The 25,515-nt window shown below is 43.3% G+C and overlaps 1 protein-coding gene across 4 annotated transcripts in view; it reads right to left on the bottom strand.

Moving 5' to 3' along the window:
• MSH3 (mutS homolog 3) overlaps positions 1 to 25,515 on the bottom strand; it is a 2,767,116-nt gene that overhangs the window by 2,002,883 nt on the left and 738,718 nt on the right. For all 4 annotated transcript variants that reach the window (XM_069627552.1, XM_069627549.1, XM_069627550.1 and 1 more), the window contains one exon: positions 16,463 to 16,577. In XM_069627552.1, the coding sequence (XP_069483653.1) occupies positions 16,463 to 16,577 (115 nt within the window). The remainder of the gene's footprint in view (positions 1 to 16,462; positions 16,578 to 25,515) is intronic.

The raw sequence follows: 25,515 nt of genomic DNA, 5'->3' as shown, positions 1-25,515 counted from the left end.
GTAACGCTGCGTGTAGAAGTTAGCTGCTGGTAGGTTTGCGCAGCGCCTTAAATTCGAACGCGCCTGGTAATGTCTCTCCCTTTCCCTTGCAGGAGAAATTATGTGGTAATAGCGCCTCAAGTCCGGGTTCAGCGCTACTGGAGACTTGGTGGTTAGGGAAGTTTGCACAGAGGCTTTTGGTAAGTATGCACCGCGTAGAGAGAGAGCGCAGTGAAATAAGTGTCCGCGTTATTGGAGCGAGCGCAATTAATAATGTCTCTTCTTTCTTTAACAGGTGTTTGTGCGCTCGTACAACTAACCTGGATTCCAGCGTTGCGGGAAGATTCGGTGAGTATGCGCAGCGTTACTGATGTGCGCGTGTTAACACTGTTCTTCTTTGTTCTTACAGGAGCCGGTGTAGAAGTCCCCTCTTTACTGGAGATAGCTGCGGCGTGGAGTAAGAAGCAGGTAAGATGAATGATCCGGAGCGGGTAAGCAGAAGCAAGATGATCCAGAGCAGGTAAGCAGAAACGGGATGATCCGGAGCAGGTAAGCAGATGCTGGCTGATCCAGTGCACGGCAAGTGTGTTGCTGATACAGCTCACAATAAGCAACACGAAGCACTGGAAGAATCTTGGGTGTGGCTTATATAGCCAGCCACACCCAAACACTAGAGCTCATGAGTTATCATGCACTTCCTGTTTGGCAACAGGAAGTGGTAACCAGGAAGTTACTACAAACACTAGGAAGGAATGAAAGGAGGGATTTGTTATGGGTTCTTTGTGTGCCTATGGCAGGTCTGCCAAGCCTCCACCCAGCTTGCCCCAACAACCTGCCCGATACCCATGACAGCTGTTACGTATTTCATTTCAGATAGGCGCATAAAAAAAAAAACATTAGTCAAAAGTCACAAGTAAGACATTAACAGATCTCCATGCAGCCACGGAAAAACTTACATCGACATACATTAGCTAACCTGAAGGGAAGCATTCAACACATGTGTAAACAGTGCCCTTTTGGGGTCGAAGCCAGCATTTCTTCACTTTTAAAATTTAACAGAAAGCAAATTGATGAACGTAAAACCAAAATATTTAATCATTAAAATAATCCTTGTGTCGTGATGCAAGTTCGGATCGCCACATGATAAAGTTTTGTAGCTAGGAGTTCTATCTACCAAAATATGTAAGAATGTATGTATCGTTCCATGTTAAGATTAGGGGAAAACACTGCAAAAACAAGTAACTTCTACACATTTCTAGTGTATAAATGTCTGCTCCTATTTACAGAATCTGATGATAGTTCTATTAATCTCACATGTTCTGATCCAAAATAAGGCCACAACAACGAAATTGGCATTTTCTCAATAGGAGTGGTACTTCCTTGCCACCTTTTCTGAATCATGAGACTGGGAAAACCGCATTTCTGTAAAGATTGGGAGGAGTTAAACCATATATATATGTGCTTGCTGATAGAAGGATTAGTATTATGGAATATGTGGAGATAAACATTGAGTATTGTATTTAAACGAACGGGATATGGGAGAGCAGAGCTGATAATATTTGAAGGCCTGACCCCATGCAGATTGGAGATCAGTCCATTGTGAGAAGAATCGGTCTATGTTTTGAAATTGGTTTCCAGATAGCCACCTGAAAAGAGTGTTTGCCAATTGAAGGATCACAGACTAAGTCCACAGCTGAAATACAAAAAAGGTAGCAGGTGCCCCCTCTCTAGAAAGAACATGGCATGATGACCTGTTCTGTGGTCCACAGCTGAGTCTGAAAAATAAGAAGCCACATTTCAAAAGGTAAATTAAATGCAAAAAAAAAAAAAAACTATTGATACAGATTGACCAGGGTACATCTGGGAAGATTGCAATTTGAGAACAAGAGCACAGGTGCTGATATTTACATGCCCTGTGTTCCAGCATCTGCATTGAACACAAAGTGAGATGTTATTTCTTTAAAGCCAAATGTACTTTGCATTGAAAAACAAAATTAAAACAATGCATGTTAGTGCCATTTTAATGCAAAATTGTCCTTTGTAAAATGAAGCACTATTCAAAATATAATTAGTGACTTAAGCCAGTATAGAGTCATTCTGTGCCATTGTTTCATCCCAAGGCACTGTTGCCTAAGGTGATATTGTGCTTTAATGCAGCCAGGGGAGGCCATAGTTGTAGATTAGATGTTTGCACAATAAAATGAGCATAGGGATAAATTATATTCAATACGAATTGTGCAAATTCTTAAAACCCTTCAGTCCCTTATCTTTGGATCAATAGGCAAACTTGTGTGTAATGTATAAGGGGATGTTAACATTGTACATGCTCCTGGTGAATAGTATATCTAAACCTAAAACAGCACAGAGGTCTGTTAGAAGCTGTACAGGCGTACATAGATTGGAAGTCACACACAGCATTAGATTGAAAAGAGTGCCACACACAAGTGAATATAAAGCAGCATAGTTTGCAGTACTGATAGTCTCTCACACACACATGCACACACTGAAAGTAACACCCGATATATTGTGTATTTTAGAGTTGAAGTAGTCCATGAGGGAGTTGCATACTGAAGTGGATGCTGGTATGGGAGGTTTGAATGTTGGTTGGGTGAAGAACTTCATGATTGTGAATAGTTTCTGTGTACGATTGGTGACGGTTTGTAGTCCTTCGAGTTAGTGGCTGGTTTAGACATTGTGCATATTTGTTTTGCATTTGTTGCAGCAAAGTTTGCGAGGTGTGCTTTAGAGGCCGGGCATGGGTTCTTCAGGCAGGCTCCTTCTAGGTTTCTGGCTCTCTGCTTGATAGAGAGGAGGCCACTGTTGAGTCATTGTTTATGTTGGTGGTTGCAGGGTTTTTGTGATTTGAGGGAGCCATTTTGGCGAGTGCCTGTGTGGTGATGATATAATTGTTGAGGAGAATGGAGCGATGTATCTGTGGGGACCAGGGGGTGGTATGAGTGGTGCAAAGCCAAAGTTTGTAAAGTGTTTGGTTTATCGAGCTGGGGGTCCAGGGGATCTGTGGCAGGTGGGGGGGGGAGTGATCTTGTGTGGTAGAGTGAACGTAAAGGGATTGCAAAATAGTCAGTCCACAACACCCATATTCGATTTTTTCCACCAAGACATGTTTTTCGCTTGAAATCAAAAGGTCCAGGGTGTTTCCTGCTATGGGTGTGGGGTAGGTTAGTAGTTGTAAAGTCTTATGGGGTGATGGGAGTGAGGATACTGCTTAGTATGGGGTTTCTGTCTGGATGGTAACATTGAAGTCGCCAAGGTAGATATTAATGCAGGGTGAGCTATTAGTTGTGAAGTCAGTCCAGTCAGTGTGGAAGTTGGGATTGTGTTTTGGGGTGGTAAATGAGGTTGACAAAGGTGGGGTGTGATGTGGGGAGCAAGTGAGAGTGCTTCAAAGGAAGTGTATTGGGAGATGTGTGGGGTGAAGTGTGAGTGAACCTTTGCATATGATGGCAATTCCACCAGCTTTTTTGTGTGGGCAGGCTCTGTGGTGGAAGCATGTCAGGAATAAATGGTATGTGATGGGTTTGAGCCATGTTTCTGAATAGAAAAGGTATGTCTGGGGAGTGTTTGCTAATAAGTTCATTGATGTCATGTGTATGTACAGTTGCAGAGTGGCAGTTGAGCAGAACGCAGGTGTATATGATTGTGTCAATGGAGTGCTGTGTTGGAGTTTAATTTGAATATTGTTTTTTGCTTTGTTTACTGCATGTTTGGGCACCCAGTGGCAAATAAGGGGCAACAGGGGGAAAAACATGAAATAGAGAAAAGATAATTGCAGGAACCCGTAGCTCGGTTTACCCTAACCCAAAAGTAGTTCAGCAGGCATCAGGTATAAACATGAAACAGGAAATCAGTCCTCAGTCCAAAACATGTGGACCCCTGCCATTAAATTGTGACCAAGAAAGATGCATGCATTCTTACATACATACTATTCAAAATATTGATGGCAACAGGGTTCACAGGGATTAAGATAAATTAGAGGAATTAAGGGGATAAGGACATTTTATCACCTATTATATACATCAGAGAAATAGTGGCCGGATGCTCGAGAGTGAATATCTATAGAAATGTATGCAATATTAACTCCCACAACTAAAAACAGTGCAGAAGCACTGAAGAGGCCAAACACAGCTGAAGGAGTACTGATGTCTATTTTTAGTCATCAAATGAACAAGGCACCAGGCTTGGTTAACAGAGCTATTCTAAAGGGAAATCTCAGGGGTCCAGTTGAGGACAATGACAAAGCTATAAAAGTAATTACTGAATCTGACAGTACTGCAGAGTCCATGATCGATGCCACACTCTTAGTGGTCCTGAAGCTAAAGAAGGAACTCGAGAATTGTGTGTTATGCAAGCCTATTGCTTTACTTAAACTCAATCCCCAAATCTTTTTTCACATTCTGGCTTACAGGTTTAACAAATTGATCCAAGTTAGAATAGTCCTGTTCTAAGGAGGCAGGGGACAAGAAAAGGCAGGTATTACACCTGATAATAGCCACCAAACGGAGTAAATTGTCTCCCTCACAGTTGACACTACATGTGGAAAAATCTGTGGACTCGCCAATATCTTTGGGAAAAGTAGAGTATGTATCAGGTTTTACTAGGCCTTTAATTGTGAATGATGTAAATCTGAACGCCAAGCCCAGAGTTAACTTATCTTTCCTGCTCTTCTCCTGCAACTCTTTCTAGTCTCATTGTTTACCGTCCTCCAGGTGCATTGAGCTGCTTCTATGAGGATCTCGACTATCTTTTCGTTAGTTTCTCAGCTTACTTCCTCTTTCATCATTGCTGGCGATTTCAATATTCACTTATTTCCTCTGGATTCGTCAGTGTCTCTAGTATTTCTCACTACAATCTATAATCTTAATCCCTTTCCTCCTAAGCACTCGAAAGAAGGGGTTCTTGATCATATTTTTGTTTTGCTCCATTTTGTTTGTACCGATTCTCTTCACATTTTAGATGTTCCTTCTGTTGATAATTTCTTGGTCTCTTGATCCTTTTTACCATCCCAGCCAGAACCTTTCTGCTCCTCATTCTTTTTTTCTTCAGCACAATCTTGATACTTTTCCTTTTACTGATACTATTCCTTTTCCCTTCTCTGATACGAGCCGCTTTCTTAGTCTAAGATGGACTACGTTTTTTCTAAACTTCATACAGTTATTTCGGCTCTTCATTTTTTTTTCTCCTCTTCATCGATTTACTCCTGGAGCAAACCTCGTCGCCCATGGTTTTCCTCCATCCTTAAAATCCTTAGGCTCCAACTTTGTAAAGTTGAACATTGTTGGTTGAAACATCAGTCCACCGTTAATTATAGATCTACCCTTCTTTGCTTCAGTCTTTTTCCTCTGCCTTAAATCAGGCTAAGGTTTCTTATTTTCAATCTCTTATCCAGTCTCAGGCTAATTGTCCTAAACTGCTTTTTACTACTTTTACTAAAATTCTTGCTCCTCCTTCTGATCGCCCTTCTACTTCAAATCTTTCTTCTGATGACTTTGCAGAATTCTTCTGGTCAAAGATTGAGACCATTCTACTTTCTCGTAGCAAAAACGTCCCCTCTGATCATGTATCACAGGACTGCACGACTGTTGCTTTCCCTATTCTCTCACTTCCTTTGCCCCGGCTTCTGACGGTGAGGTTATATCCTTGATCTCTCGCAGAAACCCTACCACTGCTTCTTCTGATCTGGTACTCACATCCTTTGTTAATTCTACTTTTCCTTCAAAAGCTCCTATTTTAAGTACTCTGTTTAATCTTTCTCCATCCTCCAGGATCTTTCCTTCTATGTTCAAAGCTGCCACCGTCATTCCTTTGCTTAAGAAACCTACTCTGAATCCCTCGAACACTGCACATTTTCAGCCTATTTCTCTTCTACCCTAGCTGTCTAAAGTCTTAGAGAGGCTTGTTCACTCAACCTTCTCTATATCTTCATATTCACAACCATCGTCCGCCTCAACAATCGGGACTTTATGCAGTTTTTTCCAGCGAGACTGCTCTCATATTGTAACGCTCACCTGGTATCCACGGGGACGTCACTCAGCCTGTTCTGACCTCTTACGACCTCAAACCCTTCCCTGGAGGCTATTCGACTGGAGACTGGGCCTGAAACACAGGATTGGTAGAGTTTAACTCCCTATTGTCTCTGTGTGCTTGAACCCCTTCTTCTCCGGGATCCAACCCTTCCCTTTGATCCACAGCTCACCTTGTTTTCTTGGATAGTGTGCTCTGCGTCCTGCCTTCAGCGCAGGGGCGCGTTGATTGATGCGGACTCATTGCTGCCTAGTTACTTCACTGGCAAGTGTCCGACATGTAAGTATAATGAGTCTTTTGAACAGTTCTCTAACTTCGTTCCTTTCCTTCCTTAGATGATGGCTGGCGTCCGGGGATGGCGGGGTGCTGTTGAGATGAGTAGCACTGAAGGCGAGTAGGAGCGCGATGCGCGATGCACCCCTTTCGTATTTGCATTGAAATGAGTTCTTTTTCTGTGCCTTTTAGGTGCCGCAACGTTTTCAGCGTGGGTGCCGGTTATGAAGAACAAATGCAGTGGGTAAGCGCGGTTTGCAGCTCCTCTAGATGTTTCCATGCTAACCTGGAGTGTCTTTTCCCTCTTGCAGATGGATGAGAAGTTCTGGAGACAGAATTCCCCCAGAGCGGCTGGGATTCAGGTAAGCGTTTGAAGCTCGTACAGTATTTAAAAATAAGCGAAGATTTGCAGAATACTTACTTACTAATGCCTTTTTTCTGTTCTTTTCCCTTTTCCTTAGGAAGCGGCGTGCCGGGATGGGAATGACACCGTCGAAGATGCCCGCAGAACAGAAGGAGCGATGACTGATTGGCAGAAGCGCCGCAAGGTAAGGCTGTTCTTAATGGTGTTCTTGTTCTTGCAGGAGCTGAGCGCAGAAGAAAGATGCAGGCCTACTGGAGACCGATCCGAACACGGCGAGTGTCACGCTGCAGGTGCAGAGAACGCAAAGCATGTTGCTCAGCCTGGGTGTGGCTTAAATAGTCTCTGGGTATCCCAGGTGCCTCTGGGCTGAACCACACCCAAAAGACTAGACCGCACATGCAGTTCTGGGAACCGAAATATGTGGGGGCATCCATCTTGTCCTCATCAATGCACTACAAGTCCAATCCCCAATGTTACAATGTTATCCTATGGGAGTGAGTGAGTCTGGTGCCACAAGCGCCAAGTCTGATTCCACGTGGGTCTTTGGAGGGATGGAGAGGCCCCTTGAGGGCCATGTAGGTGATCGTGGCCTGGCTCCAGCCCGACATCTTGGAGGGCTGGGGACATGAGGGGCAGGAAGCATGACATATCGTTTCTAATTCTAGATGTCACACTCGCTATCTCAAGCTGTCCTCTAATCTGATTTTATTAGACTTGAATGCAGTGCTTAACACATTCTACCACCATAACATGATCTCTATTTCGTCCTTGGATCATTCTGTTTCTGTTCTTAGCTGATTCAACTCTCATATTTGAAATCGTTCTTTCAGGGTCTCTTGGAAAGGTTCTTCTTCCTGTTCCTTTGCATCCCCTTATGGTGTTCCTCAGGGTTATGTTCCTGGTCCACTTATTGTTATACTTCTTCTTTAGCTCCATTAATATCCGGTTATGGGTTTCAAGTCCATCTTTATGCTGATACTCAGATCCTTGCAACATTTCCTTCTTCTGTCTGCTTGTCTATCTGATCTTAAATCTTGGATGTCTTCTCGCTTTCTTTGTTTGAACCCTATAAAAACTAAAATTATTTTCTTTCCTGCTTCCTCTAAAGTTCTTAACCCCTTTTATATATTTTTCACCAGTTCAGTTTACCTTCTCAAATCAAGCTTGAAATCTCGGCATCATTTTTGACTCATTTTCCTTCCTGGCTCAAATTATTTCATTGCTGAAAACATGTCGCTTTCAATTATTTAACATTTGAAAAATTCACCATCTGCTCATCTTTTCTGCTACAAACATTAGACTTCAGTCTAAGGCTATTTTCCGTTTACATTACTGCTGCTCTATGTCGTGCACCCTAAGCAGTCTTTTTCCTCTACGCTCCATTTTACACTCTGAAATTGTAAAGGCCACGGGCTGGTGCATATGTTGCGGTAACCATGAACAATGGTGAAAAAACAACAGAAAATGGAGCAATATGTAGGCTCCAAAAACAAGCAAAGCAAACATAATTAAACAGGCAAGGGTGATGGACCGGAATCTGCTGCGACTATGGAAGGGGTCAGCATGGAAGGTCTCTTGGCAGCCATAAACTATTCTAGAACAACCTTGGAGAACAAAATTCAGGAGGTGCCAACTGAGGTCTCGCTCATACGAGCACACCTAGGTTAGCGAAAGAGTCACTGTGCTGAAACAGGTTAGCAACGTTGAGGACTAGATAACATTATTGCAAATGTGGCCAGTCCGATGAAGGACGCAGGCTCATTGTGGGATGAAGGACACAGACTCATTGTGGGCATTGTAGTAAGTGTTTTATTTTTAAAAAAAACAAATAATACCTATCTATCCCCATCACCAGGGATGTTTCCTGCCTACTTAAATAGCTACGGTGCTCGTCAGTCGGTCATGATGGTCTAAACAATATAAGTCCTCGACCCAAGCTACCCTCACTGACCCAGCCAACATGCAAAATTAACTTAAATCAGGAGAATTACGCCTTTTTACTAAGGTACTGAGAATACCAGACTTTCTGTATCTGAATAAAAAAAAGTCTTTTGAAAAGGATTGCAAGGTCAATCTTCTGGGGTACTCCTAGTACCGACTTTTCAATGGATGAATTATGAATAGTCTTTTGTGATTCTTCTTATTAAACTCTTTAATTCCTTAATGGGATTACTTGGCTTTCTTTCCTTCCGTCTTGTCCCTCTAGGGATTATTTTCTTACTCCTGGTTTCTAATATGGGATCCTCAACATGGACTTTTGCAGTCTCTTGAAATACTTAATTTAAATTGTGATTCAATTGCCAACTTTCTATAGACTTCTGCTCATAGCTTATTTTCTCTTTAAACTTATTTTGACTGTGTACAGGATGTCGAATTAACTTTCCCATTTCCCAGGATAACTTTATCTCTTCTAATTCTCCTTTGGTGTTTAACCATTCAACAGTTCATTTCATACAATTATTGCTCTTGGGTTCCCTTTTTCCCCAACTCAACTCTTTTTCAGATTTGCTACTGGGACGAGTGAACTGATTGTTATAATGATCCTTTGGGGTCTCTTCAGGCCTCCCGTTCTCCCCGTTACCATCCTGATGATATGAGAACCTCAGATCAGTGTAGTTCCTTCTTTGTTGTCCAGACTGCCGGCGTCTCTCCTGCTTCGCTGGCTCCTTTCTTGTGTTTTCCCATTTCTGCATGAGGCTACAGTCATCCTGCACTCAACCGTACTGACTGGTGCTATGGTTGTCCTGCATGCGACCGTACTGACTGGTGCTTCTAGTCGACATTTGGTCAACCAAGGATTCATATCCCTCGTCCCACCACCATTTTTGGAAGGGCTATGGCCCTTATGGTTTCTCAGGCGATTTGCTGGCCACGACTTTGACGTATTGCTTGATACGCGAGTTTGAAACTCGCAGGCGCTGGAATCTCTCTCACTGATTTGGTGTACGCGGCTTGGGGAACTCCCCTGCTGGCGTATGTCTCTCTCTCTGGTTTGCGTCAAGCAGCTCGGGACCTTTCCCAGCTGACATGAGAGTGCTTCTCTCCATCTCGTTTCTTTTCATTTCCCAATGGAGTCTTGTTTATCCACCTCATTGGGGATTGGAGCGTGGGCTTTAAAGAGATATGTTCTATTTCTCTTGGATAACAATAGCTTTTAGGATTCTACTCAGCCATGTAGGGATACATCATAGTCTCTGGTATCATGGTTTCCTCGTCAAGAGTCAATTCAGTGTCCTAAAGTGATGGACCCCTGCACACCATTAATACTGGTAATCAGTCAAAATGAATTAAGCTTATCAACCTAAATCATCATGTATAGGGAAATAAATTCTGATTCCAGATATAAAAATGTTTAGTTCATAAAGACAGCATATAAGCAAGCTCAATGCGTTTCGTGTATTCCCTTCATCAGGAGCAAATTTTCATTATATTACGAATCTTCAGAGTGCTTCAAATATCTTTGGAATAAGTGAGAGGACAATAATTGTCATATGTTTCACAAGCGTCCAAAATTAGACAGTATTATACAGTTATCCTCATAGGGCATTCTGCTCCTATTTACCTGGCTCACTCTGCTGGTGGAAAAGTCCACAAGATAAAATCTCTTGGGGCCGTAGGCGAGACCACACTCTTAATTCTGTGACTTGATCTCTCAAGTATGTTCAATAGCTGTGCGATAAATAAGGGATGCTTAATTAGTTGTATTCCTGAAGGATTAGTGAACACAATAGATCACACTATGGAAGAGTGACACCAAGGTTTACCTAAAAGGATTAAAACTCAAGAAAATTCTGATTGTAAATCCATAAATCCATAAACATCAATCAAATTGTTGGCAAAAGCCCACCTCCCCCCTGCAGGGATGTCATTTCACTAAAATGCCACTGGTAGCGGAAGTGACATCACACGACCCTTGACCCTTAACGACATCATTGGAAGTGATGGCAAACTACCTTCAGATTTATTTTTTAGGTGCATCTAGCAGCCGTGTTTCCAGGTGCTCTCATTTCAGCCAGATATAAGAACTGAGGCACAGAGGGAGGCATGATTTGTTCACGATTACACATTTGGGGAATGCCATTTCACAGAATCAACGTGGGGTCTATATGCAAAACCTACACAATGCAGTATTTCTAACAGGGTAACCGAAAGCTGTAACGTAGGCTACAGCTAGTGCATGAAACATCTATAGATCAATGGTGTTATCTGTGGCGTTGCTGTGTTGACAAGCCAAAAAAGCACTGACCTGGGGAGGCGTGCGCTGCTATTTAACCAGGAGAAAAATGCTGCACGAGCAAGGCCTAAAAATGAAACCGTTGACCAGGATTTAGTATCAACAAAATTCCGTGGTTACAAATGTGTATATGATTCAGCTACCACTACGAGAGAAGAAACCTATGAGACTGGTCTGTGTGCACAGAGGGGAGTGCACCTGATAATGTTATCATTGCTGGAGTATAATACCTGGGAAAGGTTTTTTCAATATACCCAAGACCCCCCCTATAGTTTTTATTATGTAAGCGTATGTTGTGCTCTTATCTGGCCCTCGTTGGGGAACACCTCAGACTTACCAGTTCCCGGCCATTACTGCACAATAAACAGTTGGACTCAGATAGGAAAAAAAAATAAGACTTAACAACCAATGAAGATAATTATAAAAGGCTTGTTATAGGCCGTTTATTATACCAGACCCAAGTTTAGATATCTCTATACTTCGGTATGCTTAGAAACTCGTGAATAAGAGTATAAAACAAGTCAACATGTAGTTAGTTATATTGGGATATAGATAGGAATATATGTCTTTGTCAGCACTGTTAGTGAAGACACCTTCATCTTGGCCACTACAAACACTGCTTAGTCCCAAAGCAGGTAGGCAAAGAGATCATGCGCAATAACGGGGTCTGGAGAGGAGCGTCCTCCCTTCCAGCGAGACTACTTCACCCGGGGATCGAAGTTCTGACTGCTCTCCTGCTTACCAGCCTCTTTATTCTTATGGGGTCTTTTCCCCGCCTCCCTCCGTTATGGCTGCCCTCGGCTGAAGAGCATATAATAAGTGAAGGATGCAAAAAGTGATAAAGGCCAGTCAGAAGTGGAAAAACCCTCGCATTCATTCCCAGGTCTCCTTATCACTGCACCTGCAATGCGCTCCGACTCCCTTCCAGTTTGTCCTTCAATGGACAATACTGGTTGCCAGAGGATTTTTTTTTAAAAAGCCATTTAATGTACTATCATTGCTGCACACAAATTCATAGCACCACAGAGTTATTTAAAATTGAAAACACCCATGAGTTGCTTCTCACCAGGGGATTCACTGACAGACTTCAAGGCGGGCACTGAATCATACCCAGTGGTGCCCAATGGCGTAGCACAACATTTGGCAGCTCCCCTGAGGGCCATGTTGCGGGGTCCACCTACCCCCAAGCTCCTTAAAGCACAGGGCACGCCACACCCTGGGCCGGTCCGGACCACCACCCATGTGCAAAATCCATTATGGTTATGCCGCTGCAGGGACATGCACTACTGCAAGTGAAAAAAGTAAATAGGTTTTTAAATCAAAGCTTAAATCTTTAACGTAACAGAGAGAATGGGGAGTTGTTTTTTTGGAGGGTGTAAATATTTGCCACAAGCATGTGATTGCTACGGAGAATAGCAAAGGAGCACGAACTAAAGAGGGGCAAGCCGGGGGGATTCTTCTCCCTCTCCAGAGTAAATGTTTTGAATAATGGGTTAAAATTGTGCATTATACAGCACACTTTCTGGGAAAATTTGGGTAAAAGGCCAACAATGTGGGAAAAAGTCCAGAAATCGGTTTTGTAGGGTAAATCATGAAAAAAAGTACAATAGAAGCAACTCAGAAAAAGTGCACAGGGTATTTCTCAAAGCATTATCATACCAGTCCCTGTGATATATGTCGCTGTGCCCATACATTTCCATGCTGGCTCCAACAACATATGCTAGCATTGCCATATAAGACCATACTTATGTTAGATTTAAGACTTTTTTCTATAGTATTTTTCTATAGTATCATTACGGACACTGGGCACAAAACTGGCTCTGCCAATATATGCCAGTACTCCTATGTAAGGACATACTCACGTTTGTTTGGCCATTACAAGTGACATGTCACATTAGGAAAACCTGTCCAAACTGGTTCCAATGTAAGTCAGTCTAAACCCATAAGAACACTTACCTTGCTTGATTCATCATAGATGTTCAGTTAATGAAATGTCGTGCTACAGTGAAGAGTATACAGGCCGCTACACCAAAACATCAGTCAAGCGAGGTAACACTACTTATCATGTTTGCTCTTTTAAAGATGCCGAGTAATAAATGTCATGCCACAGTAAGCAATGGCTAGGCTGACTGCACCAACATGCTAGTCTAGCCAGGGAATGATGCACATGAACTTGCCTTTGCCCAAAAATACCAGTAAAACATGCAAAGTCAATAAAGGATGTGGCAAATATGCTCCAATGATCCCCATCCTCCCAGGGCCTTACACACACACGCATACACTCCCTTTCACCCACCGGTCACTAACCCATACATCTCCTCTCGTACCCACTCACACTGGATTCACCATATGGGCACAACACCAAACTCCACCCATACCATTCAAACACACACTACCACATGTATGCTCATTCACCCACCAGTCACACCTTCTCTTACATGCAATCATTGCATTCTCTACACAGGCACACACCACCCACCCAGAACATTCAAAAACGCACCATCACAACACTTCTCATTCACACCCCACCAGTCACTGACACCTTCTCTTACATCCACCTATTGCATTTTCTACACAGGCACACACCCACCCACCCAGAAGATTAAGAAACACACATCACATCTCATTCACCCACCATTCAAATACATACACCTGACACACACTTCACACATGCAAAAACACACATCATATTAAAAAAAAAAGCCTTCTTACTGATCACAAACAGAAACCAGGAAGCTCATGCAGCTTCCTGGTTTCCGTTTGTGAGCTGCAAGGAAGCCGAAGGAGATGGGGTTGGAGCTGAATGTGGCATGTGCCACATGCCACAGTCAACGCCAACCCCTACTGAGTGCCTCCCCGGCCAAGCCTTCACCCTGATGGGGTTTTTAAAGTTGTGGTAGCAATCGAGTCCCCAGGAGTTGCAGCTGGGCCGCCTATCCTCCGCGAACCCCAAATGACGTCCCTGCCCCCCGCTCTGGGAAAAGTGGCGACATCTAGTGATTCTCCACAGTATGTTTAATTTGAGTCAAGCTGGCTGCAGATCGTTGGAGGACATTTTCAGGGAAGGCTCCTTACTTCCATTTGACAATGGGCGAAGAAATATGGTTTGTCAAAAGGGTATTTTTAAAAATTAAGCTAGGGTAGTCAAAAGCATGGCTGGATTTTGGAATAAGCCAGAAGAACCAGAGCTCACTCCGCTGCTGCCCCTTTGTTCAGTAGGTGATGGGAGAGGAGTGATTTCACAGATTCATAAAGTGTTGTTAAGCGGGAAACCTATTCCAGCTCTTAAAGTTAAAAGAAGACAGGAAAGACGAGTTATTGGTTGTCAGACAAGGAATGGTGTAAAATGTGGGCACACAGGAAGGTGGTCTCCAGAAAGGCCAGATTTAAATTGATGCAATTTAATTTCCTCCATATGGTGTATATGGCCCCAGGGAAGATGCATGCACTCAACTCATTGCTACAACTCGGAGGGGGTGGGGTTTGGCACACAAGAGAATGCTCAGTGATTCAGTGTTACTAGTAAGAGGTGGTAGAGAGGATCAACAAACAGCTTCATGGCTCCTATAATTGCAACCCATCCTTTGGTTTGCTGGGAATGTTGATGGGGAGTAAGAAAGACAAGCGCAGGAAGAAAATAGCTAAATGTTTACTGTTTTAGGCAAACTGGAGGATTTCAATATTGTGGAAATGCCCCAGGGGACCACTAATTCCTGGATATTAAAGGTAGTGTATAGCTGAATAGGAAATACTATGTAATAATAAAGAGATGGAATTGCAGTAAGGTCTTTTGGTCGATTGGGGACAGCTATGGAATGTTCTCACTACCTCTTCCGATGCAAAACCACTATGAAGAGTTTCATTGAGTTTCCGATTGAAGTGGGTTAAGAGAGATATATTTTTAAACAATGCAGGATGTTGGTTGGCATTCACATTTTAACCCAGTAATCGGCGTTCAAGTGGGGGTGTGAAGATGTTTTGGGCCACTGGCAGCCAGATGTCAATGTTTTTGCATAAACAGGAGAGAGCAACCAAATTGAGTGGGGGGAGAATGTATCAATATATTCAGGGATTATGTTGTATTGTACTGGTTTTATGCATATTTAATGGGACATGTTATAGGGTTCACTGTTCGCCCTTGTTATTCTAAAACTCAATAAAATATATAGTTTTTAAACATTGTACGAACATTTATTTTCTAAAACACAAAAAAACAAAAAGGTTGATTTTCAACATGTATATGAGATAATGCCAGAAACTGAACTCAGTTGATGCACTGTTGGGGCTACAGCAAACCGTATAGATGGCCAATGGAGGCTTACAGGATTCAAATTATGTTGCTACTAGCAATAAGATGGAACCAGACACTACAATTCTCCTGCTATGTTGGAACCTGGTATGGTCTCTGTCCTGGCCTGTTGGAGGCTAACCACCTCACTGCAGGTTTGTCTGTAGACATTAATAGACATTAGCAACCTTTCCAACAGCATATGTTAAGGAAAATTGAGATGGACAATGCCAAAAGAGACTGTAAATAGGATAGCTCTTTTGCAGTGCAACTTTTGCTTGGGCTCAGGTACAACGAGGTGAAAACAATATTCTCTTCTTTCGTGCAAATGAATGATGCAGTGCAGGTGTGCTAGGGGAGGTTTTTTGAATCAATACTGATGACTAGCTAATGGGATTAACCCCTTAAGTGCCAGGCTATTATGTAAGTCTATGCAAAAAGGACGAGCATACTCGGCCTTGGCACTTCGCGACAGACGGTCTAACTTTGGAGAAATGTGGATTTCTTTTTTTTGTGCTAAGCTTTCACCATTCTAATTTATATATACCAAGAGCACCAAATGCACTTGTAAGTGCAGACAAACCTTGCATTCAAAGAGTAGGGCTATTCAGTAGATGTGCCTCTGAAAATGGCTATCCACTGACAGATGCATTCTACCTCAGAACTCACGGTTAGGGGATCTACAATGAGATTAGCTGCCGAATTCCAGATTTACCATGGCTTCTGTTGATGGATGGAGCAGTCCCTTTGCCAGTTTCCCCTACATCTGGCCTCCCCGTTCACAAGCCTGTTGTTGGGTAAACCACTGTGCAGAAATTAGTTCTCTTCAGACCTCTGCCTCCACTGATCTACCCCAAACAGAAATACTTCTGTCCCTAGCGCCTTACTGGATCGTGGGTCAATTTAAAGGGGTGGGCTGTTAGGAGACACCGACATCAGGGTGGCTGAAGTTCAAAAGTAATGAGCATTCCCAACATCCTACATTATACAATAAATGGATACTCTTACTATGCGAAATAAAAATAAGTAAAATAAGCATGTGATTCAGACACTACCCATCCATTGTTTTTAGAGTACAGACTTACATTAAAGTTGAGAATGAAACAAAGATTTTCTAGTCACATGAAAAAGGTTATTCCATTGGTTTATCTACATCTACTCCGCCACATATAACTTAAACAATAAGCACACTTCCATATATAAATGAGGTCAGTCATGGGTGCACACAACACTCAATTCATGCAACCATTTGTAGTGCCAGGATATGCATTAGAAAACATACCTGGGATTGTAGAGGATCTTTTCTAAATTGAATTCTTTGAGATATTTAATCACTGGAGCCAACGAGCAAATCACAGTTTTATCCAAGGTCAAGATTTCAGAAAGCTTCTTAGAACCTAAAAGAGAAAACGGATATTTGCCTTAACACTTGCATCTCCCAGGCTGTAAAATACAAATAAAAGGTCCACATTCAATTTACTTCTTTCAAAAATTACACTAGTAAAACTACTATTTCTAAAATGATGGTCTTTCAACAAGGTGGTCAATGGAGTCATTGGGAGATCTGTTCACTTGTTTTGGTGGATGGATGGATGGCATCCATCCATCCATCCATCCATCCATCCATCCATCCATCCATCCATCCATCCATCCATCCATCCATCCATCCATCCGTACCTCGACGTCACACAGTACAGTGCTTGGTGGGTGGTGCATGAGGTGATGACTTTCTGTAATTGAGATCTAGATTGCTGCAGCTAACCTTAAATGTAATCAGTGAAAAATGTAATATCTTCTCGTTTCCACAGGGAAGAGAGGCTCTCCGGTTCTGTCTTGGCTCCTTAACATAGCCAGTGACAGCAACACCATGGTCACCCAATCTATGAATCTGCATGTTCGCTTTTATTTTTTACATGAATCGAACAGTATTTTAAAAAAGTAAACTGAGTTAGCACAACGTCACCTTTTCTACCGTTGAAGTCCTTCTAAACTACCTTGTACTCACTTGTGCTATGTGATAGTAAAGGTGCTAAATACATGCTGGTTGAACTGCCTGAATGTGCCAATATACCTTTGAAATCAGCTCTCTTCACTATGAGCAGGTTTTGGACGTTTATGGGATATGAGGACACATTTCTTCTACTCTTCGTGTGCCCGATAAGGACCATAGAAAATTCTGGCCCTGCAGTCTCTTTTATACATTCCGCTCCTCCAGTGGTTTTCTTTCGCTGAGACATTTGTCCCTTTAATGGGTCAAGCCTTACACAGAGCAAGCCTCTCCCCATCCCAGGATGTCCTTACACTTTGAGGAAGAGTTCTGTATCACAGGACTTCCTTGCCTATTTCCATCGGTCTTATTTCTTTGATTCCAACTTTCGGGAAGTTTTTTAAAATCCTGCAATTTCATAAATCTTTGGAATAGGCCTCATTGTATTCTGGACGTCATGTTTCTGTTTAGCTTTTTTCTTTATGGATTTACTTTGCTTATGTACTTCTACTGTTTTTAAATGTATTTCCTGTTGTACTTCATGGAATGTTGACATTATTGTATGAGTTTTAGGGTCTGTATTATTTGTACGGTGGCCAATCAGCCCTAAGTGAATGTAAATCATGTGGGGCTAAGTTCTCAACTAATAAAGAGAAGCACACTCGTATGAAAATCAGAGTAAGACATTTCTTTTAAAGTGAGTATTCAACTAGGATGTAGACTTACTGGACTAACGTCAGAAAACAATCAATAGTTGGTTGTTTGACAGGTTCACCAATAGCAATGGAAAGGTGCAACAGTTTACTTTTGTGTTACAGTAAGTATAAATACCCGAGGGGGCACTTTTGAGCGACTGAAGTAAATGGACACGCTAAAAGAGGCACCAGCTGAAACGATCCCACAAACACCTACTTTTTTTAAGAGCTTTTCCACTGAAACAGTTTGTAGGGAAGTGCAGTGAACCACCTTTGCCACTTGGAGCTGTAGTGTGCAGTCATTCCAACTCACCATTCCGCAGGTGGTTAGGGTCGCAGCCTTTCTGACTGCGCGACTGTATGCAGTGACTGACGCAGCACTGGCCGGAAGCCGAGCGGGACACAAAGGTGTGTAGGCACTTGGAGTCGTGTGAGTGCCACGAGTTGATCGCAGCTGATCTACAAGGTGGGAGAAGAGCAATCAGAGCTCTGCCGCACCCTAGACTCCAGCCACTGCTAGTGCCTGGTGGAGGTGGTCGGATCACAGTGTGGGCCTCCCACTGGCAATTGAGCTGTAACTCAATGCGTTCGCAAAGTGGTTGGATGAAAGCAGTGACTGCCCTATTGAGAATTGCACACTAGCAGCTAGCCTTTTTACAACAAACTTAAAGGCCTAAAATATTGCCAAGTTTACAAGTGCCAATGCTGAGCGCCTAATTAATCACGGACATTGGCTTCAGCTTCCCGCCATTTCTCAGCTAGTGCACCAATCAAAGGTGATTCCTTTACACTCTGTGACACTTACTTGGTTTAATAGTCGCTCACAGCACTTGCATTGCAGTAAGCTACTAAATGTGGCATACGTTATTCTTCTCTAAGGAGTGCCAGTTTAGCTAAAGACACAACCGTCTCCAATTTTCCCCAAGTGTGTGCACTGTTGTTTACCTTTCAAGTTAGAATGACAAGGAAATTAAGTCCATCAAAAAATTAAGCCAGTGGATAATTTTGCAAAAAAAGACCTCTTTGCACTGACCAAAGTGAAGTTAAAGAGCACAACCAAGACAATAAGACACATGCACAAGCCTCTGTTGACTCATTAGCTGTCTCACTGCAGCAACTTACAGGCAAGCATAGACGCCACAGACAGCCTCATCTCATCGATAAAGTTGAATCAAGTGCCAAAATCAAAAAGTTGTGTTCCAGATTAACAGAAGCTTAAAAGCCAATATCAGTAACAGAGGATAAACTGCACCATCTAGAATCATCAGTCACTGCTGCCAAGACCAAATTAAGTAAAGTGCAGCCCAAAAATGATGACATCGAAAATTGCTCCAGACGCAACAACGTCTGCCTACTTGGCTGTCTGGAACCCACTCCTGCTGGCCCCCTAGAACTATTTTTGGAAACGGTATTGCCGGAGGTAATTGGGAATCTGGTGTTCTCTGCACACTTTCAAATCGAGCGCATACATAAAGCGCCAGGTGCACCCCCGGCAGCAGGCTTACTGCCTTGGTCGAATCATTGCCAGAGTCTTCAATCTCCAAGATAGAGATTTGATCCTCAAAGCAGCTAGGGATACGGGTCACCTGCAATACCAATCAGCAGTCATCCAAACCTTCCCTGACTAGAGCTCAGAAGAGCAAGCCTCAAGAAAATTCATCAATGATGTCCGCAAACTTCTTCTCGACCAGCAGATACAATACGTCATGCTATTCCAGGCGGAACTAAAGATACTCTATAAAAGCAAATCCCATTTCTTCATCACTTTGTCAGAGGCTATGGAATTCTTCAATACCAATATTTGATCGTCCACCCCCCCCCCCCCCCCCCATCACTGATCTACACCGCCATAGGATACATAATGTTGCTCAGACCTGTTTTCTCCCAGGCTTATCCAGTTTGCTCGGAGTGTCCCTCCAGGTGAATGCCAATTAGCTGGAATTTTCAAGTTAAAAAGAAGGCGTTCATGTTATAGGCGTTCTCTGCTGGCATAATTTGGTTTACAAGTGACGATGGGGTGGAAAGGATACATTATGCATTATTGCAAGTAGAAATCAGTAATGTTGTTGGACAGAAAGCATAACACAACTCTGATTCTCTTGTAGTGGGATACTTACCACTGGTGTTTTAAAAATAGGTACAACATGTACCTCGAAATGGTATGACTAAGACACCTGGGTTTATAGGTTGCACCATCTGGAATGTTCGTGGTTTAAACAACCATGTAAAAACCTGCAAGGTCCTGGCCGATCTTCACTGCCATAGGGCCAAAATCATTCTATTACACACTATGCACATAAAGCAATAGCTACATTCTGGGGACAGAGCAGGTGTTTTTCTGGGTATTGGACATACTCTAGAAGCAATATCACACTGTTTGACAAACTTATTATTGACTTAAAACATCTAAGTGCAGAGACAGACATGGAGGGTAGATATGCTAAGGTGTTCAGAATCTTATATGAAAACAGAATCAAACCACTACCTGAATGTTGCATCAAAGATCATTTGTGCAGTGGGACATTTCAGGAGGGTTCATGGACCATGGTTTCGAAAGCAGCAAAAAGGTCACTTAGGACGAATAAGCAGGGTCCCCTTTGTCCATGATGTGGAAAGCATTGCCCATAACATTTATGGTGTCATCTCCCTGCAGCAACAGGTTCAGAATCCGGATTGGTGGTCGAGTATGAGATGGTGCAAAGTGATACATTTGTAATAAAAATGCAAGTCCAGTGCAGTATGAAGGAACACACTTATCAGCTGAGAGAGTAGCACTCTAAAGGGGGAGGAGGCCCTTTTGTCATATCTGCGAGTTAAAAGCTTAATAAAACGAATCCATAAACCCTGGGGCATAGGTAAGTATAATTAAACCTAGTAGTAGAATGAAGCGATGTAAATAGGCCCCAATAGCTTGCTTTGTTTTGAACCTGTGAAAGCATTTAGTTGCAGTAAAGGCCACTGCAGACGGTTCATTAGCACATGCAATCCCTGGCCAAGTGTACAGAGAAAAACACAGAAGTTATTTTTCGTGGTCAATGGATTAGAGCGCACAGGGTTTGCCAGTGAAAGAGTATATGGTCATTTTATAATTCAAAATCCATTTATGAAATGCGATTTTCTAGTGAACCCAGCAAGACCCACTGCAGTTTCAAATCGCCCGCAGATCATGTTCCCTGGAACGAGGGTTAGAATGTTCCCAATATGCAACAATCATTTCACAGTAGGTCCATGAGTCAAGGCTCGGATTATGTCGTGATGGGTAGCTGTTCCCATGGGACACAGGAAGCGGCGACCAGGGCAGAATAATAAAGTTCTGCTGGTGGTCTTGTTTCAATCATATACTTATGTGTTGTATGAATTGGGGGTGAATAGTGGCGTCGCATTATTGTAATTGAGGGCGGTGTGGGAAGGTTTGTGGATCAAATGATCCAGCAAAATGTATATGGTTTTTATATGAGTCCAAAGTACAAGAACCAATCATTTCTGTGTGGGGAGATTTTTCCTATGTTGCACGATCGCAAATGCTAATTCTTTTGCCGTCTACCATCTCCGGTTCCGGAAGCACCTCAAAACCTCTTTGCCTCTGCTTTCTCTCCCTCTCTCCCCTGCTAAAATCACTGAACTTGCACCGAATCTGCAACTGGGCCACTCACCGATCTCGATCCTTGGCCCAGCTACTCTTCGCTGCACTGCCTACCTGTACCACGGGACTGTCTGTTTCCTACAGCCCCTTCTCCCGGCACTTACCTTGCACTTGCCACCAGCTGGCCCTATTATTTATCTTGTATTCTACTAACCATGTACTGCACTTTCCCCTCTCCCCTTCCCCTTGCACTTTTCCCATTCCCCTCTGCACTTGCACGATCTGAATGACACCTGGCCTAGTAGGATCGTTATCCGTCTCCCCTTGTTCCCCCTTGTTCCCCTCCCCTGCCTAGTCGTGCCTTGAAACACTTGTGTATAGGCGCGTTACAAATGCCATATCATATCATATCATATAAATGTTTTCACTTCGAGGGCAGTTCTTTTAGTGTCTTTTCATGCCGTTCTGTTCCGCGTTCTGTCTAAATTTGCTGTCCCAGCTGCATCTAGGGCCCCGAATAGAATTGCATTACTTCTTGCACCGGCGTACACTACTTTTTGAGTATTTATGTAATTTGTTGGTGAGTGCTACGAGGCGATCCCCGATACATCTTTGGAGGCCCCCGCGAGATATCTTTGCCGTTCGACCGAGGAGTGAAGGATTCCAGCCGCACTCCCAGAGGAGTGCAGGCAGAATCCATTGGCCAGTATAAAACGCTCAAGAGAAGTCCGTGGACGCCACTTGCCAAAAGTCTGCCATGGTCCGGCTATGCCTTCCCTCTGACCATAAGTGCAGGCCTTTAAAGTGAGGCTTCGAGGTCGAAAGAAGTGGAGAATCTCCTAAAAGGATACGTTGGTGTACTCGTGCATGAAAATGCCAGGGGCGGGAGGGACTCTTACGGTGTATAGGATGCACCCTCGTTAGTGGTGAAGAGGGCGATTGACCTTACTAGTCTTAGATATTAGCTCTGCCGTTCCGATAGGGGGGAGGTAGACGGTGGCAAGTCTGCATTAGAGTTAGTGTTGTGAAAAGTGATCATAGTGTTCGTTTTATGTGGATGTGGAAAGGGTGGTCGAGCCACAGCCAAATTAACATGTACATAACGCAAAGCCATGTAGCGCGGGTTGATGATACAGTTGAGCAAGGAGAAGAGTAACAACTTTTTAACTCTCTAATAAAGGGCTTTATTGTTAAGGTGGTGGGCCTGTGGAGGCGGCCACTTCTATACTAATACAATTTAACAAGGACAGGCCTGTGGAGAAGGCTACTATGTGTAAGAGTTGAGTGCGAGGTGTGAAAGGGCAGGGCCTGTGTAGAAGGCCTGAGTGGACAAAAGTAGTGCGATCAAGCAAAGTGGTAAATTTAAACATTGATTGAGTGGAGTAGTTTGAAGAAAGAGTGATTTTTTTTAAAGTTAAATTTTAATTTTGTGAAGGGAAGGAAGAAGGTAGGAAAGATGAATATTCTACTAAGAAATAAGAAAAAGGTAAGGCAGAAGCAATGACGTCCGACTGGATGGATGCCCCAATATCACGATAAAATATCAAAGTATAATTTTGAGTGGGTACACAACACATTGGGCAAATGTGGGTCGCAGTGTGAATGTTCGATAAAGATATTATAGAAAGTAGCAGCTACATATAAAGGAGCTAAACTTAATAAGAGACAGGACATTCTGGGGCTTTGGAAATTATACGATGAGAAAGAGAAAAACTGAGAAGGGGAAAGAGGAGAAGGAGCAGGCAAGTGCACCACCGCCCTATACAATTTACCCGTTGCTAAAACCAGCTACAGGGTACATAAATCCTAAATTATAGTGTCAAGACAAGGAAGGAACAAATGAAAAGCAAGATGGGGCAGTACAAGCGTCATCAGCAAGGACAAAAAAAGCGAAGAGGAAATATTTAAATGACAAAAAAAAGAGGGCTGAGCAACAGCTTAACAGTGTGTTCAAGGAGGCAGAAAAAGTTATGGAAAGGGAAATAGAGGAGAAAGGAAAGGAACACGGGAAGGGAACAAATGGCAAGGGGTGGACAGCAGGACGCATCAAATTTAAGATAGACAAGTGGGGACGGGACTCGGACCATAGTGAAACTGACACGACAGATGAAGTGCAGACAATATCAGACTGGGAAGACACCGCTGACAGCGATCAGAGAGATGACGAAACAGACACCCACTCTTTGATAGATAGGAGACAGGAAAGGAGAAGGCACGAAAGAGAAGAGGAGGAAAGGGAAGAATCATTGGTTGACTGGGGAAACAGGCTTTGCAGCAGGAAAACCAGAATAGCGGTAGCAAAAAGACCACCCTGCAGTAATAAACGCAGGATACGCACACAAAATGCCACTTTTACAGAAAGCAAGGGGCGAGGTTTATTACATAGCATGGCAGGAAATGGACAGGGATAATCTAGTTTACAGTTTATCTTCGTTGATAGCATGGGCGAGCAAGTGGATTTATGTTTTTTAGAAAGACAGCGGGAATCCCATTGGCCATAGGAGATTTAAAAAGTTTATTGGCAGTATTAGTCAGTGAGAGAAGTGACCAAATATGGCAGCAGGCCAGATAACCTGGGGTAAAATTAAGCTCTAATATACATGATGGAGCGCCCTTCAACAATTACCAAGCACATGTTTGGATGGCTCCGAAGGAGCTCTATCCAGACACGTCAGACATGGGGTCTATACTGGCTCGCAAAATGAAGCCTCAAAAGGACCCTGCAGAATACATGCGATCATGGGATGAAAAAATACCTTTGTTTCACGATATCCTAGTGAGGGGGCTCATGCGGATGTACAGGTATCTTTGGAAAGAATAGTGGGAATTGAGGCAAAGGGGTGGCCTGAGTTACGGATGACAATTGTGCACTTTTACAAGAAAAAACAGGAGAAGGTTAAGGAGATAGAAGATAATGCAACCAAGGCTGAAAACAAGTTGGTTCAGAAAAAAAAGGGGAAATACACATGGAGGGAGCAGTACTCACAGGGCAAGTGGTGGTTACTCAGACACAGCAAGGGGGCTTCCTGTGGCTGCAATGATGCCACCTTGAGGCTACACACAGCTGCAACCCAACCAGCAGTGAAGGATGGTACCGATGCCACAGCAATCCACATTCACAAACATGCAGCAACCTGGGGTTATGCAGGCAGGCGGGGGAGGTGCATATATGGGACAGTATCAGACGGGGAGAGGATACTACACATGTGGATGGGGAATGGGATACAGAGGAATGTCCAACGTTTTGGAGTACAATGTTACGCTTGCGGGAATTTTGGACATGTCGTACAAACATGTCCACTAGTTGCACAGGAAGGGCAACAACAGCAGACATACATGCAGCAGACACCTCAACAGATGCAAGTCATACTGCAGCAACAGCAGACATACATGCCGCAGACACCTCAACAGATGCAGTTTATACCGCAGCAACAGCAGACCTACATGCCACAGACCACAGCAAGTACAGGTAATACAACAGCAGCAGCAAGTGCAGTTACAGCCTGCACAGACACAGGGAATTCCTACCCAAGAACAAATACAGGTATAAAATGGGGAAATGGGGGGGGACTCAAGGTACAGTCAGCATACTTCAGGCACCAGCACAGACACAGATACCCAAAGGGGTGACAATATTGGGGCAGAGCACCATAGCCCAATATACTGGAGTGACAGTGGTCGGTGGTAACCTAGTTGTGTCATCAGCAAACACTGTTTCCCAATAGGGGTGCCCATGGGGAGTGCAAGTGTGTCCGTTCTAGCAGTAACTGAAGACCCAGTGGAGGAACCAGAGGTAGCAGTTCAGATAGGACATCAGTGGGATATCGTATACATACTGGTGTGACCAGATCATGCATCAAGGAAGAAGGATTTCCATTATCTAATGAAAGTTTGGGAACATAAGGCTTTTCGGGAAAGTTCTGTTGACAAAGGATTTGCCCTTAACGATAGGGACGCAGCATATTGTAGCACCTTTGCTGTATTCAAAATACACTTCCATCAATATTCTGGGGAGGGACTCACTTAGCAAATTGAACGCCACTATTCCGTTTTCAGAAAAAAGCAGTGGT

This window comes from Ambystoma mexicanum, chromosome 6p, assembly GCF_040938575.1.
Source record: "Ambystoma mexicanum isolate Mex_15411 chromosome 6p, UKY_AmexF1_1, whole genome shotgun sequence".
Classification (NCBI taxonomy): domain Eukaryota; kingdom Metazoa; phylum Chordata; class Amphibia; order Caudata; family Ambystomatidae; genus Ambystoma; species Ambystoma mexicanum.
This window is presented reverse-complemented; position numbering and strand designations above follow the sequence as displayed.